Source organism: Monodon monoceros, unplaced genomic scaffold (assembly GCF_005190385.1).
Source record: "Monodon monoceros isolate NGI ecotype Baffin Bay Population unplaced genomic scaffold, NGI_Narwhal_1 Super_Scaffold_4, whole genome shotgun sequence".
Classification (NCBI taxonomy): domain Eukaryota; kingdom Metazoa; phylum Chordata; class Mammalia; order Artiodactyla; family Monodontidae; genus Monodon; species Monodon monoceros.
The window spans coordinates 11,901,697-11,918,277 of NW_021703781.1; the positions used below are offsets into that span (position 1 = coordinate 11,901,697).

Sequence of the window (16,581 nt, forward strand, 5' to 3'; positions counted from 1 at the left end):
ATAAAAATACCCCAGCTACAAAGAATATCAGAACCAAATGGAAAAACCATGGCTTAGAAGATTTTAATAAAATTGGAAGAATCTCTTTGTGTTCCGTGTAGCAACCAGTGCATAGTTGGTGCTCATTACTGATTATTTATTGTTCTATGGTTTTCAGTTTTATAGAGCCAAAAGACTGAGGAAAGATGGGAGTAGATGTTTAAGCCTGATATTGGGTCCTGTTAATAGCATTATGAAATATAGTGATTTGTTTTCTAAACTCATCCCTTACATATTGTAGGCAAAATAAAATTTCATGCAATATAATTTATAGAAACAAATGAAAAGGTGATATTTAATCATATTCATTGTATCTTATTAACATTTAAACTAAAGCAGGAATTCTACCAATGATCCTAAAACTAACACATGAATGAATGTTTCTAGCTTTAGGAACAGCAGGGTGACAAATGCTGATACACTACAGACATTGACACAATCTAACTGTGGGAAAAATTCACATAAATTAAAAATACAAAAAGGGATGGTTCACATAAAAGACACAGTTATCACCTTGAATCATACTGAGGAAGTGGAGAAGAATAGCTGCAAAATAATTTAGAAAGCAAATGGGAAAAATTAATGTAAGATAATTAGAAGCAAGCAACAGAAAATGTCAATGATAAGCAAAGGAAAAATAAAAACCATCAGAAAATGAAACCAAGGCATTTGGCATTTGTGGGACAACTTGGAAAAATATTTGCCTTAAATGGCTATATATAAGCTACACCATAGACCTGGCATTAGTGAGCTATTTCCAAGTGTATACCAAGTGTATATTTTCCTTTTCAAATAAGCCCAATTAGCTGCCATTACTTTTCCTTTCTTGCAAAAGTCTACTGTCTTCAGTGAATTCAAGGGGAAGGAGACATTAGTTGCCTATTCACATACTACACTGCCTCCAGTGCAGGGGAAAGCTCATTTCTGATTTTCTTATCCTATGATCCCTCAACTTCTCAATTTACTAAATTAAACCCTAGTGCTTTTCTTTCCTATGTAGAATACAAAGTGCTGGTTCTAGATTGTTGTCACATGGTGGCAATTCACCAAGTTTGGTTCAAAAAACTCTTCAGTATGTTTGCCCACTTAATGAATGTATTCTGGGTGTTTTTTTTAAAATTTATTTAATTAATTTATTTATCTTTGGCTGCTTGGGTCTTCGTTGCTGTGCGTGGGCTTTCTCTAGTTGCGGGAAGCAGGGGCTACTCTTCACTGCGGTGCATGAACTTCTCATTTCAGTGGCTTCCCTTGCTGCGGAGCACAGGCTCTAGGTGCACGGGCTTCAGTAGTTGCGGCACACAGGCTCAATAGTTGTGGCTTGCGGACTCTAGAGCATAGGCTCAGCAGTTGTGGCGCATGGGCTTAGTTGCTCCGCAGCATGTGGGATCTTCCCAGGCCAGGGCTTGAACCCGTGTCCCCTGCAATGGCAGGTGGATTCTTAACCACTGTGCCACTAGGGAAGCCCTATTCTGGGTGTTTCATATTTTCCTTCTCAACTTTTTTTTTTTCTGGTTTGTTTTTTGCTTTTGCAATTTTAGACCCAAATACATCTACTATAAATCGTGTAGCTATTTTAAGCAGTTTAAAATGTAATATTACTATAGTTAAAGCTTTTTCTAACTGAATTAAAGAAATGCAATATTAATGATTCAAAGACCACCATGTAGTTTATAGTTTATAAGGCACTTTCATGTGAATTATTTCCATTTAAATGACATTGCAGTGACTTGTTTTTCACAATTGTGGTGTTACAAGCCACAATTGTGTAAGAATACTTTAAATAACCTGCAGCATTACTTGGAGTCTAGGACTTTTCCTCTGTAAAAGGGGGGTAATGAGTAAAGCCTATCTCAGTGTCATTTTAAGGTTCAAATAAATATTAAATAAGATAATACATGTAAAAGATTTAGCACAATGCCAGATACATGAAAAGCACTAGGTAGGTTAGCCATTACAATTTATTGTAATTAAAAGCAGCAAAAAATACTTCATAAAATATATAAGGCACTTCACAAATGTTAATTATTGTTAATTTATTTAATTCAGAATTAAATAAATTGAATCTGCACTTGTCCTGGATCACAACTAATTTATGGCCTAAATGTCAATTTCAGAGGTGAAAATACTTTGAAATTTTCATCATCTTAATGAATTATTTCGATTCCATTTGTATGCGAATCAATTATCCCAAGTTTAATTACCTATAATAGGCTAAGAATCCAATATCTAAAAATACAGTAATTTTCAATTCAGCAATTGAAGCAGGTCACCTTTTAGCGGCCTGCCTCAAATTTTGCTGACTAACAGGGCAGCAACAAGGAGCCTGTCTGACGTGGTTTTTACTACAGCACTTCCAGGGTACACACATTGGTACATTCACTTTTTCCTTTCTTTTAAAAATTCATTTATTTAAAAAAATTTTAATTTAATACAGCTTCATTATAATTTTATTTCAGGAAAATCAGATACTCAGAAAAAAGCTTCATTTGAATAAAGTAAAATTAAGAGAAATGACTGTATTAAAGTTTTTTTTATTGAAAAGGAAAATTAGAGACCTAAAAGTAGTGCCAGAATAGCCAGGAAGTGGTTATGCACCTTAGTAACTCCCTTTCTAACATGGTGCTTTTACCAATAAAAATAGAAATGCAGATTTGTTTAGCAAAAATATTTACTAATGACTTACAAATATATACCACATATACTCACTAATGAAGTCCTTTAGAAGGTCAATACCTCATACATGTGAAGCTTGTCAATATGAATCTATAACTGCATATAGTAAGTGCAATGTTAATTTAATAGGAAAAGTGACTTTTTGGTTACTTACCCAGAATGAACAGGACTTGAGACAAGATTGACATTGTCCAAGGTGTCTGCAGCCCAGCTGTAATGTCTAAGAGAATCTGAATCAAATTCTCTTGTGAATGTTAGATGCTGAAAAATAAAACGATATATTGTGTCAACAACCCATCCAAGACAGTAGTTTCTCTGTACATACAAAATACACCTGTATGTCTCCATAGTCCAGATAGTCTAACATTCAAAGTAAGCATATATATATATTTTTTTTACAGTTGCCCCTTAGTATCCTCGGGTGATCAGTTCAAGGACACCCCCCCGCCCACCCATCCCCGTGGATACCAAAATCCGGAGATGCTCAAGTACCTCATATAAAATAACTAGCGTCATTGGCCCTCTGCATCCATGGGCCTGACTGTAAATTCCTCCACAGGTCTACATTGAAGTTTCAAGAATTAGAAATAAAGTTCATTGATATGCTGTATTATCTCAATCTTTTAAGAAACCATCTTGAGTAACTGGCATGGCACAAGGAATATCACAGAAGTAATGCTAACCATGATTTTAAGTACTTCAACAATCTCTAAATTAATCTGACAATTGTAAATTTCTTTTCTGAATCTCAAAATAAAAATAAAAAAATTCAATCTTGATGACTTCCGTTTCCAAGTGGGGTAGAGAAGCCAGCAGCAGCCTAATGCTGTGCTAAGCACAACAGGTAAGTGTGGAAATCATCTCTGCGGGCAGCAGAGGACAATTGAGGTGCAAAACTGAGGAGCTATATTTGGAGAGGTGGGTACCTGGAAGAGTTGAGTTTTTTGTTGCCATTTTTAACTTGGGGGCATTTGTCAATTACCAGTGCAGACAGAATTTGGGCTTTGTGCCTACAGGGGCTACCTGCTGGGGAACAGAAAAACCAAGGGAGTTTTGGTGGAGATGTGGGTGGCCTCAGGCATGCTACAGATTTCCGTTCAGAACATTTGCTAAATTCTGGGGCTGGGGCTTCCCAGTGGTTAAGAATCTGCCTGTCAGTGCAGGGGACATGGGTTCAAGCCCTGGTCCGGGAAGATCCCACGTGCCACGGAGCAACTAAGCCCGCGAGCCACAACTACTGAGCCCGCGAGCCACAACTACTGAAGCCCGCGCGCCTAGAGCCCACGCTCCACAACAAGAGAAGCCACCGCAATGAGAAGCCCACGCGCCGAAACGAAGAGTAGCCCCCGCTCGCTGTAACTAGAGAAAACCTGAGTGCAGCAACAAAGACCCAACACAGCCAAAAATTAAAATAAATAAAATTAAACTAAAAATAAATAAATAAACTCTGGAGCTGTGCAGAACAGGTAGCTAAAAAACTAACCAGAAAATCTCTGAAAGGCATAACAGAGCTTTTGGGCAGTTTCATGAGAAAAAGATTTAGAGTGTGAGACTTGGAAGGGGAGGGGACCCAAAGATCATACCAGAATTTCAAGTAAGGACCCTGAAGGGCCAGGGACAGACCAGAGGTAACCTGAGATTTACCAGGGCTGCGAACCAGCCTCATTTCAGCAAAATCTTGACTGGATGAGAAGAATCAGCCACCACTCTTTGCCTCGCAGAGGGATGGTGAATCCTCTTTGAAGGAATATTATCATCACTGGGTGTGTCGTATCTACAAACTTGTTTTTATACATCATGTCCAGCACGCAATGAAAAACTGCCAAGCATGGCCAGAGCACATGAACAAAAACAAAAACAAAACAAACCCAGATACTATAAACAGACTCCCAAGTCATCCTACATTTTGAAGGAAGTTAATAAGAACTTTGATTATAGTTATCATAATAACTATGATTAGTATGTTTAAGAAAATAGGAAAAAAGATAGAGAAAAGAAATTAAAAGGTGGATGATTCAACAGAGGACTGGAATATACGTAAGAAAATCAAATGGGCCTTTGTTCAGTTCTAAGTATAATGTCAGTTCTTAAACACAATAGGAAACAGGGTTAATATATGGGAAGTGTTAATGGAAAAATATAAAAAATGAAGGGTAGATTTAAAAAAAAGTTTTGTTTTATATTGGACTATAGTTGATTAACAATGTTGTGCTAGTTTCAGGTGTACGGCAAAGTGATTCAGTTATACGTATACATATATCCATTCTTTTTCAAATTCTTTTCCCATTTAGGTTGCTACAGAATACTGAGCAGAGTTCTCTGTGCTATACAGTAGGTCCTTGCTGGTTATCCATTTTAAATATAGTGGTGTGTATATGTCAAGGGTAGATTTTTTTAAAGAATGGAAAATACAGAAAATAGTATGAGACGTAGAACACAGTGAAAGGTTTTAACGTGTGTGTAATTGGACTCTCGGGAGTAGAAGAGGAGAATAAGGTAGGGGCTATGTTTGAAGAGAGAATGGCTAAGAATGTTCCAAATCTGATGAGAGATATTGGCTCACACACCAAAAACGAAATCAATCTCAATTTTCATCCTTCTAAAGATCTGCTTTCTACTGAAACCCCAGTAAAATGACAGTCAAGAATTCACACTCACACACACACATACACACACACACACACACACACACACACACACACAGGCAAAGAGAATAAGAGAAGACATCAACAGAAAAACAAGGATTGGTTGAAAGTCTCTCTAAAAAGGGATCTGATCTCCATAATCCCCTCACTGATTTATCAGTTGCCAAATAACTCACCCCCCATCAACCTTGGCAGAAATCTAGAGGCATAGAAACCAGAGGCAGAAGATTAGAAGCTCAGAGGCACCATAATGAAAATGGAGATTAATTGAAAGTTTATGTAATGAATGTTCAGACCCAGCCTTCTTTCTACCTTTACTGGTCTCCCAGGCAGACAGTTAGGGACAGAGCCTTGAGGCAGAAAATGGGGAGTCTTCTCTGGGATTTTCCAGTGAAACGTCCCAGACTTATTACTTTAGTGGAAATCACAGATGCTAAGCCCTCAACCATGCAGAGAGCATCCCATAAGCTTAGTACTCAGTCATCAAAAGGTACCCCGAGCAGTTGTCTCTGGAGAGGAGAAGTTGGGGGCTGAAGGTGTATATGGGGATGCTCTTTTTAATCCTATTGAGTATGTCTTGTAAAAGAACATGACTTTTTTTGTTTTTTTCCCAAATGGAGAAGGACCTTTATTTGAACGGTTAATTCTCACGTGTTGCAACAGCCAAAGATCACCCGGCAAAGAATATTCTTTGCCCAGAGTGTTGCAGACAGGGGAAATCTTCATGTGCCCCTTTCCTTTTGAACACCAGATCCTATGGCCAGGCTAAGATATTTGGAAGCAAATTGTGAGCCCGTGTGCCAGCTGGGGGCCTGCTGAGACAAAGGGAAGATGCTCGCTGGCCAGGAGACCCTTAATCCAGTCGGAGTGACTTTAACACATTCATTTCCACGCTGCTTGGATCTTTCCTTGAAGATGCTACTCCAAAAAGATCTTTCCTGCTTGCTATCAGCTTAGTCACAGTTTTAGATTGAGCTATAGCTCGTAGGTTGTATAAATCTAGGCCAGCTGAGGGGAAATCTCCACAGGGTTCCGTCTAAGGTATAAATAAATAGGTGATGACTTTTTATTTGTGTGTGTAAGGTTCATAATAAGAAAACTTAAATTTTAAAAATTACTGTGAATTACAAAGATTAAAAAATAGCCCTGGGCTTCCCTGGTGGCACAGTGGTTGAGAGTCCGCCTGCCGATGCAGGGGACACGGCTTCGTGCCCCGGTCCGGGAAGATCCCACGTGCCGCGGAGCGGCTGGGCCCGTGAGCCATGGCCGCTGAGCCTGCGCGTCCGGAGCCTGTGCTCCGCAACGGGAGAGGCCACAACAGTGAGAGGCCCGCGTACCGCAAAAAAAAAAAAAAAAAAGCCCTGAGATCAAATGGAACAATAACTTGCAGAGCACTTATGTGTAAGTCACTGTCCTGCCTAGATCCTAGGAAAATGCAAAAATGAATGAGGAGCAGCCATCTGTGCATTCGGTGAGAGAGGACACATCTGGTGGATGGGTATGCGATCAACGGTGTTAACAAGAGTTTACAGAACTAGGGTCCTAACCCCCAAAGATGAATACGTCACTTCAGAACGTTCCCAAATTCTTCATGGGTTAACCAAAGATTAGGTGCTGGTTTCATCTGGCCTCATTTACCAATTTTACTGACTTTTCTTTTTTTTTTTTGCGGTACGCGGGCCTCTCACTGCTGTGGCCTCTCCTGTTGCAGAGCACAGGCTCCGGACACGCAGGCTCAGCGGCCATGGCTCACGGGCCCAGCCACTCCGCAGCACGTGGGATCCTCCCGGACCGGGGCACGAACCCGTGTCCCCTGCATCGGCAGGCGGACTCTCAACCACTGTGCCACCAGGGAAGCCCCCAATTTTACTGACTTTTAAAGACCCCAACCAACCCACCCTCAGAGTGGGGCAAAATATTTAATATAAAGTAGGTGGTGCTGCTCACTTTATTTTTTAGCAAACTGCAATTCCTCCATTTGGGGCAGCCCTAAGGCTATTTTCCAAAAGACCTATTCTTTTTCAAGTTCTAAGCAATAAATAATACCACTCCTCTTTGGTAATTACAGTAAATTATTTACCTTTGGTACTCTTAGAAACATGCACTGGCGACATTAATTATTGAAACAATGAATTGTATCCCACAAAAAGGTATGACCGCCGTCATGTAATATTTATCGAGGCTGGGGTGTGCCAGCACATGGGGATCCCTTTGACTCCTTTCTAACTCCCCGACTCTCACACCTCCTAGTCACTCACAGGAACTTTGTCATAACACAAATGAGCAAGTGTAGAATCAATTAAAAGACTTGTTCAAAACAATGAGCCATATGTCCCGATATTTGTCCCAGTTTTTCTTTTTTTCCATAGAGTTTTGCAGAGGCTGATGGGCAGGCCTAGCAATTTTAATAACCTAAATATAGACAAATAAAATGCTCTTCCTACAATGCATCCACTGAAACACAAAAATAAGGCACTTCATCTGAGCCTATGATTTTTATAGAGATGAAGTGGTAGCTTCATTTGCAAGCTACCTGTCTCTGAACACTTTTTTCTACAGACTAATGTTTACTTAAAACAGAAACGTGCCGTTTGAACTGCTTACTTATTGTAGTCAACAATATGAATTTCAAGATGCTGTGACACGTCATTGTGCCTGGTACCATGGTACCAGGAGAAGCTCTTCTTCTGTTTGGTTACTGAACCAATAGACATTTAAAATGATAAAAAGGTCACTACGTGTGATGATGGTTAAAAAAGATGGACTAGAGATGGCTCTTAAACTTCCCACAGCAAGCAGGGGTGCTCCCAGGGCTTCATGGAAAAGACTGGCTTTAGACCTGAGGCACAGGCTTGGATTTGAAAACTGCCTTTGCCATTTGTGAATAGAGAGCACTTCTTTCCCACTTCTAAGTTTTCCATTTTAGAAAGGCAACTCAATTGTGTCACTGTGGGCCTCGCCCTGTCCCTTAATGTTCAGGAAATGTGATTTCTTTATCTAAGTGGTAGATTTGGGAAAGCTGGGAAGGCTCCTCTCAGATCCAATTTTCACTCTCATGGGCCTGAGCTTGGTCACAGAGGGCAGACATCCCCCTTCTGCTCCCCTAAACAGACCTCCGTGAGGGGGCTGCCTGCCCTGGGTCACTGATGCTGGCCACTGGGTAGGGGGTCTGCTCACTTCAGGGGTTCAGTTACCAAGTCCACTTGGCTCAGACACTCAGCCAGCCCTCATCCTGGCCTCCATCAGGAATAAAGGAGGTATTTTGCCTTTGACTGTTCTTTTTCTTTATTTATTAAAAGCCCCCTTGGAGATGCCCCAACATTACTTACTGCTTTTATGATCCTTAGAATGTCTCTTAACTTTTCTCAGTCTCAGTTTCCTCATTTTCAAATTGATGATTGGTTGATAGGAAGATTAAATGAGAACGTACACCAGAAATCTGGCACCAAGGCCAGGGCTGGCAGGCTGTGGTCGCTTCTACTTTTCAAAGGATTTTCAAAGGACATATGTATGATCGCTTCTACTTTTCTTTTTTTTTTTTTTTCAGTTGCTCCTACTTTTCAAAGGACTTTTATTTATGTGAGCTCATTTGTTAAAATCTGATAATTTGTGGAGAAAGCAGAGCAAAAACAAACATATTCCAGGGCCAGCACTGGTCCTTTACAGTTATATACACAGGATGCCTATATGAAATCAACACAGCCCATTCGGTTAGAAGGACGCACCTTCCAAATGCCTAAGTCTTATTTATTGACTCAAAAACATTTAAATTTCTATGTTAACAGCAATACTGCAACCTACTCTGTCAACTCAATGTCAGGGACTATCCTAGGCCTTTACATTACTTTGTTCTTTGACTCCTCAGGACGGAGTGGCCTTGGGAGGTAACATACCATTTTACAAATGAGGAAACTGAAGTTCAGAGACAGACTTGAAACATTTGACAACACACAGTGAATACCCGGTGCTGCGTGGCTTTAGTAGAACACTACGTGAAGGAAAAGTTCACACTGACTTAAGAAGACCTTTTACTCCCAAGTCAAAAATGATTATGAATAAGCACATCATTTTTCATCTTGGAAGTGATATCAAGGATACTATTAAAATCAAAATGCACATTACTCAATAGAGTCCAACGCCTGACCAATGATGATATCACTGTCTCCGAGAGGTTCATACTTTCCCAAAATAGTTTCTCACTAGCCCTGTTCAACAGAGAAAAGAGGAGAGCAAGTACACACTGGCCTCACCAATGAGGACACACCCAAATGCCCAGGACTGGAAATAAATGTCCAGGCACAGAAGAATAGAGGTAGAAGGCAAGAAAGTACTTGCAAGGAAAAGAAAAAGAAATCCAGTTCATTCCAGTATCAGCTAATTCTCCAGGCTGCTGACTGTCAACCTCCAGTGCTGGATGACACCGGTTAAGGTCCTTGTCTGTCCGCTTGGCTACCCCTGGCAGAAGGTGGTCCTGCGGATGAACTGGTGGTCTTGATATTGCTAATGTTACCGGCCCCAGGTAAAACTCACAGCAACAGGTCCCACGGAGAATGAAGTGCATCTAATCTGAAAAACTGTAAACACGATCTAGTTGGGAAACAGCTGGATGATGTAACCAGACTGGGAGCCCAGGAGAGCAAAGGCTTCTCAAAGTCAATACCCAGCACTCGGTGGCTTTAGTAGTTATCCTTGTCAAGGATAACTTGAGCCTGTGGCCACACATCGGACAGGGCCAGGGCAGGGGGACCCATGTGGGTGTCAGATCCCCTAGACAGAGAACAGATGATGGGGTTTGAGGTGGGCTGCATCACTTCATAGCCCAGTGACTGGAAGGTCAAAAAACCTTACTGAAAAAAACCTCATTTCTGCATGTGACTAATGGGTGGATAATGTTAACTGCCCCAACTCACCATGAGAATGGAATAACCCAAGTAATATGAAAGTGCTATGAAAATTCTAAATCGCTCTGCAAACAGAATCACAGATAATAATAATAATCTTGATGCTCCCAGATGTTTTATAATTGAGTTTATTTCTTAAATTTTATATAACACTGTGGCCCCCTATATAGCTTTTTAGGATGGTGTATGTTTGATCAGAGTATAGGGAGTAGCCTGCTGGATTAACAAATAACAGTGGTCTTTTGGCCGTGACAAAATACTTGTCTAAACGCTGACGCTTCCAGCTGAATATGCTTCCCTCAGGCTGCCATACTTTGCTTATGAGAGTGGCACTGCAGCCTAGCGCAGCAGCAGAATGGGTTCAAGCAGCCATCAGACCTAAGTTTTATTCTCAGCTGTACCACCAAATGTCACCTAATGTGACAATGGACAAGTAAAACACTCAGTCCCAGGCTCTTTTGTCTGTGAAGCGGTACTGGTAATACCTAGTCCGTAAGGTGGCTGAAAGCACAGAGTGAGATGATCCGTTTAAGAAAATGTAGGGCAGGTGCTGCCCTGAGTATTATAATTATCATGATCTATGGCAGATACTGAGTGAAATGGCAAACTGCTGCTGAACTAGACAGCAGGTCTGTCTGGACATCCACCACAACTATCTGGAAATATTCTTTTAAGAAACGGATTCCATCTTAAAAGAAAAAAAAGTCTAATTCATAGTAACAGAGAATAGGATGGTGGTTACCATAGGCTGGGGGGTGGAGGAAAAGAGGAGATACGGATCAAAGGGGACAAACTTTCAGTTATAAGATGAAGAAATTCTGGAAACCTGATGCACGGCACGGTGACTGCAATGAATAAAAATGTATTATATACTTGAAATTTGCTAAGAGAGTAGATCTCAAGTGTTCTCGCTACACCCCCAAAAATGGTAATTATGGGAGGTGACTGATGTGTTAGTTAGCTTGACCGTGGACATAATTTCACAATGAAGACATACTTCAAAACATCATGTGTACCTTAAATTCCATAAAAGAAAACCTCATTCAAGTAGCAAAATAAAATACAAATTAAGAGCTTACTAAAGCAGGTCTTTTTTTCCCCTAAAGTATTTCTTTTCTTGAAATCAACTCTTATAACCCCCAAGACTTATTTGAGACCAGAATACAAACCAAAATGAAGTTGCGTTCTGGAGATCTCCAAATCGGATTGATTTCAAGATAATTTAGCTACTAACTCCAACAAGAGAAGGTGAGTCAAGGTCAGCATAGAAGCTGAGAGCGTTAACACGTCAGCATCCGGCTCAAGACATCCACACGAACTGTACTACCTTAAGTTACAACACAAACCTCTCTGCGTTTAAAAAAAAAAAAAAAAAATCTGTAATCTTGATGACCAATCTGTGAGAGGTGTTGAGTGGATCACCTAAGTAATGCTGGCAAAGCACCTTGAAGAGGAAAAAGCAGGATATTAAATATCACTAGTCAAAGGTGCTTATCTTCCAAGCGACTATCTCTAGAAAATCTTTAATCCCAGGCTGGTGACCTTCTGCCACCATGCACATTTCTGAGAGCCCTTTAGAAATTAGCTTCAAGGAAAGAAATAGGAAAGTTAAATCTGCCGATGGAGGGGGAAGGGGGCGGGCAGGGGTGGAACGGGGTTGGCAGGGACAGGAGGAAGGATTATTAGCATAACCAGCCTGTTGGGTTGTTCATTCCTCTCCTTTTCTATTACTGAGGTCATGGGAAAGGGCGGGTCTTGAAAAAATAAACATGAATTTCTCCCAAAGAACTCTCCAATTTGCACATTCCTTGCTAATATACCAAGTATTCGTACACAGCACAATATGTAACTAAATATACATGAGATCATCCTTAGCCTGCCAAAAGACCAAGTCCAACCCAAAGGATCTGGAATCCTAGACTGGGAGATAAATGCGAAGAGTTAGGGGGTGGTAACAGTTAGGGGTAACAGCTGCTTGAGGTACAGGGACGCTATCAAGAGGCCTCCACTACTGGCTCCAGAATGATCTCCACTATTACCCAACAGCCAGTGCAACTGTTTACACACTAGTTTAGTTACATCTTCCAAACTAGTCACCATTGGAAGCCCCGCGACTAGTCCCCTTAGGCACAAACCACGTGGGCGAATCTGTTCTGAAAAGGGAAGTCTGAAAGATGAAAGCAACCTAACGAGAGAGGGACAGGGCCCCACAGCTGCCCCGTTTTCTCTCTTTTTGTAGACACATGGCATGTATGTCAACAGAACTGAAAGGCAATGGAAGATCCTCATTCCTTAGTGATCAACTGGTAAAGAATGCCTTTCTGGATATTTTTGCTGGGAAACACCCAGGTTGCTAGCTATTAAATCACAGCTCATTTTTTTAAATATATTATTTTTCTTTATTCTTTTTTTTTTTTTTTTTTTGAGCTGTGCCACACAGCTTGTGGGATCTTAGTTCCCTGACCAGGGATCAAACCCGGGAGCCCAGCAGTGGAAGCATGGAGTTCTAACCACTGGACAGCCAGGGAGTTCCCTCATTTTCTTTGTATTTAGGTAAAATTAGATTTATTCCTAGAGAGGAAGCATAAACTAACAGAATCTCAAGGTTGAACTGTACTTTGAGATTCTAGAAGACTTTCTACATTGCCCTTGATAGGTGGTTGTTCAGGCCAGGTTTGACCACCACCAAGAACAAGCACATTAGTGAGGACAGAAGCCCAAATTAAACTGGCTTAGGACACCCCAGGGGTGGGGGCAGGTTGAGATTAATGTACTGGCTTATACAGTGGGGAAGTCTGGGGGGTGCAACTTCAGGCATGGCTGCATCCAGCCGCAGCTCAAAAGACGGTAGGAATGCTTCGTCTTCATGCTCCATCCCCAGGAGCTTTGGGTTTACATCACCTTTACAGCTTAGCAACCCCGAAGGCTAGACAAAATCTCATTAGGCTGGCTGAGATTTTATATCTCACCTCAATGTAATCACTATAACCCAGGACAAGGAATCCTCTGAATGGCCAGGTTTGAGGCCCATCCTTGGGGAAAAGGTGAGGGAGGGATTCAGCCCCTTCTAAACTACACTGACTGAGAAGAGTAGGTGTAGGGGTTTGAGCATCAGATCCTGTCACTGCCACCTAAAGGAGGTGGGATGGGTGTCTGCAGGTGAAAACCCATGTCCCTAAGTGATTTCCGCTCTTCTTCCATCTTTGAATAACTGCCAGAAATGATACTGAATTAAATGTTTCTGCCCACAGTACACATCCCAATGACTTGTGGGGTCACTCAAGGGAAGTGTAATTAACTGGGTACCCTGCACAGTATCTTTAGAGCCCTAGTACACCTTCTACTTCATATCTATGTAAAGGCCAACTATTTCCACTCCTTTAAAGATGGCTTCTATGCCATAATTTTTAGTATAATAATTTTCTCCGTAATTTTCATAACTTGCTGCTGAATATAAGCTGTAACTGTTGTCAGTTCCTTTTAAAGCACATTCAATAAGAACTTAGAAACAAGCATAATGAAGAACATGTGTCTAAATATAATCTTTCATGCTAAAAAAAGGGATACAGAGGATGGCACCGCCCCATGGTAAGAATACTAACAAGCCTGAGATCCTGGAGGGCAGAGTGTGAAGTTCTCCGCTGGCTCCCTTCTCACACTGAATCATGCACATAGAGAGTGGAGTGGTGTGAAAATATACATGTATAACTGAGTCACGCTGCTGTACAGAAGACATTAACACAACGTTGTAAAGCAACTATACTTCAATAAAATTTTTTTTAAAAAGGAGGCAAAAAGGAGGCAACCTAGAGCCATATGGCCAGTGATTACCTGCCACTTACCAGCTGTGTCCCCTGGGGTGAGTTACTTCAGCTGTCTGTACCTCAGTTTCTTCATCTTTTTAATGGAGCAGAGAAATGATCTCATAGGGGTTTTTGTGCAACGTAAATGAGTTCATTCTAAACTATTCAGTACTAATTCCAAAACACTTAGAATAGTGCCTGGCACATAGTAGGAGCTGTTTTCAGCACCATCACCACAAGCATCACCACCTTATCTCCCGATGCCATGGCATCTAATGAACAGTACTCCATTTATGTCATGGGGACTGGGTGACCTGGATCATAACACGGCAATTACAAGAGCCATACCAGACAGTTGCTTTTAATAGTTAGGTCAGAAGAAATGAAAGAACCTGTCTATTATACTCATCCTCGACAACCAGGCTTCACTTGAGAGTAAACCCTGTTCTTTATTACCTCCTATTGGGAAAGGAATGTTTCTTAGAGCAACAGATGTTACTCTAAGACATCCGGACACACACAAATCTCAGCTTATAAAACAAATACGTTAGAGGTTGACTGACCAATATACAAAAAGAACCCAGCCACAGTTGCTTTCAGGCAGTGGTTCCTAACTAAAGGTGCATCCCACTATCACCTGTGGAATTTTGAACAACACATGTGCCCAAGAACCCAGCCAGGGAGACTCCAATTCGGTACACATCTTAATCTCCAAAGAGCCACTTGGTGATTCCAATGTGTGCCCTCAACTAAGAACTCTGACTAGGAATCAGGGGCTTTCAACTCTGGGTGCATTTAAAACTTGCATGACAAGGCCCCCAGGGCCCCGGAATGAGGAACTGAACAATCATGACCTTAAAGGTTCTCCGGGTGATTCTTGGGAGCAATTGGGGCTGAGTGTTACTGCCTTAAATAATAAAACCTTCTGACAAATGCAAGACATGATTTATCTACATACACATTTTCAGAAGCATATTTACAGGTGATTCTTGATTACAAGGTAAAGGGAAGGTAAAGGGAAACAGAGTTCATGGATAATCCAATATCACAGTACAAACATGTCAACTCTTAATATCCATGGGGGAATTAAGTAATTTACAAACTAATCATGACTAAGGCCCAGCAAGGAATGGGGATGGGCTTCCTTCTCTCAGCCTTACTCCCCAGCTCTGGCCTCCACACCCCTGGCCTCCACACCGGCCTTCAAACCAGCACAGGTTCTTAGGAACATGGGGGTGGCAGGCCTAACCACCCTGGACCTCAACTGTACTTTAACTGTGGTTAATGTGCAAACGGATTAATCTGCGGCAGAATAATAAAGAGGCAACTATGCTTTGAATGGGTGAACTCTACCCTTGTTAAAAAGAACACAGAACTCACGCTAAGTTAATTTTTATTCATTTTTCACCTTTTCTTGTCAAAGCAACTTTAACTGGGCAATGACAAGGCAGTTTTAAATCGGGCAGTAAGTCATATATCATTGCTAAATTTAGGAATTCTAAATATTTCAGATTTCTTGCATGCTTTCGGACAAGATCAATACTGTGGACAAACTCCATTTTGAAATTTATCCATGCAGATTTTGAGACATGAGAGACATCAACTAATAATTTTTTGTCACTTAATTCTAACCTAAAGTGTTTAAATGCACTTCTGAAGTAAATGCTTCTCATGAGTCATGCCCAGTGTAACTAGACTCTTCCCTCTTAAAGCCTCTCTTTTGAGGAATTAGCCTTTTCTCTCTCTTCTATGATAAATGAGATATGGGATGAAATAAGTTAATACACCTCTTTCAGAATTTGTTTTCCCCTTTCCTCCAAGTTTTAATTTTAATTTAATTGAATTGAATACAAAATTAAAAAGTTGAAAAAGCTGTATATGGAATATTCATATACACTCAGCCTAGATTCAACAATTAACATTTGGCCATATTTGATTTTTTTCTCTCACTCCATGCATACACTTTTGGCTGAACCATCTGAAAATAAATAGCTGACAAAGATTACTTCATTCCTGAAAAATTCAGCATGCATACCCCTGGAAGAGAGATATTCCCTGTATACCTTCAATACTATTATCACTGTTCGGAAAATGAACAATAATTTCCTAACAGTATAGCTTGTACATTTTCAAATGCCCCCAACTGTCCCTAAAATGTCTTTATGATATTCATATCTTTTTTTCCAAGTCTCCAGTGAATTTATCATGGAGTCATGTGATGTGCTCATTAAACGTGCTCGTTCCATGAGAAATGCCTGTCAGACCACGGATTCTCTGTGGCCATTAAAGAAAGCAGCTTCCTGCTTCTGCAGTTATCAACTTAAGATTTATCTGTAAAGCTTTCAAGGTGTCCTAAGCTCTCCTTTCTTCTGACTGGCCTACAGAGGGTTTGTGATGTCCACAGAGGTATTTTTGAAATTGGAGCAGGAACAAACTATACAAAAGAACATCAGCTTTACCTCAAACGTTCTCTCTAGCCTTCATTTCTTTTCACGAATCCTTCATTCTGAGTAAATGTTG

At 40.8% G+C, this 16,581-nt stretch overlaps 1 protein-coding gene across 5 annotated transcripts in view; it reads right to left on the minus strand.

Annotated features, from left to right (window-relative positions):
• The window catches only part of ANK3 (ankyrin 3), a 677,213-nt gene that overhangs the window by 78,887 nt on the left and 581,745 nt on the right, over positions 1-16,581 (minus strand). For all 5 annotated transcript variants that reach the window (XM_029244863.1, XM_029244862.1, XM_029244864.1 and 2 more), the window contains one exon: positions 2,867-2,973. In XM_029244863.1, the coding sequence (XP_029100696.1) occupies positions 2,867-2,973 (107 nt within the window). The remainder of the gene's footprint in view (positions 1-2,866; positions 2,974-16,581) is intronic.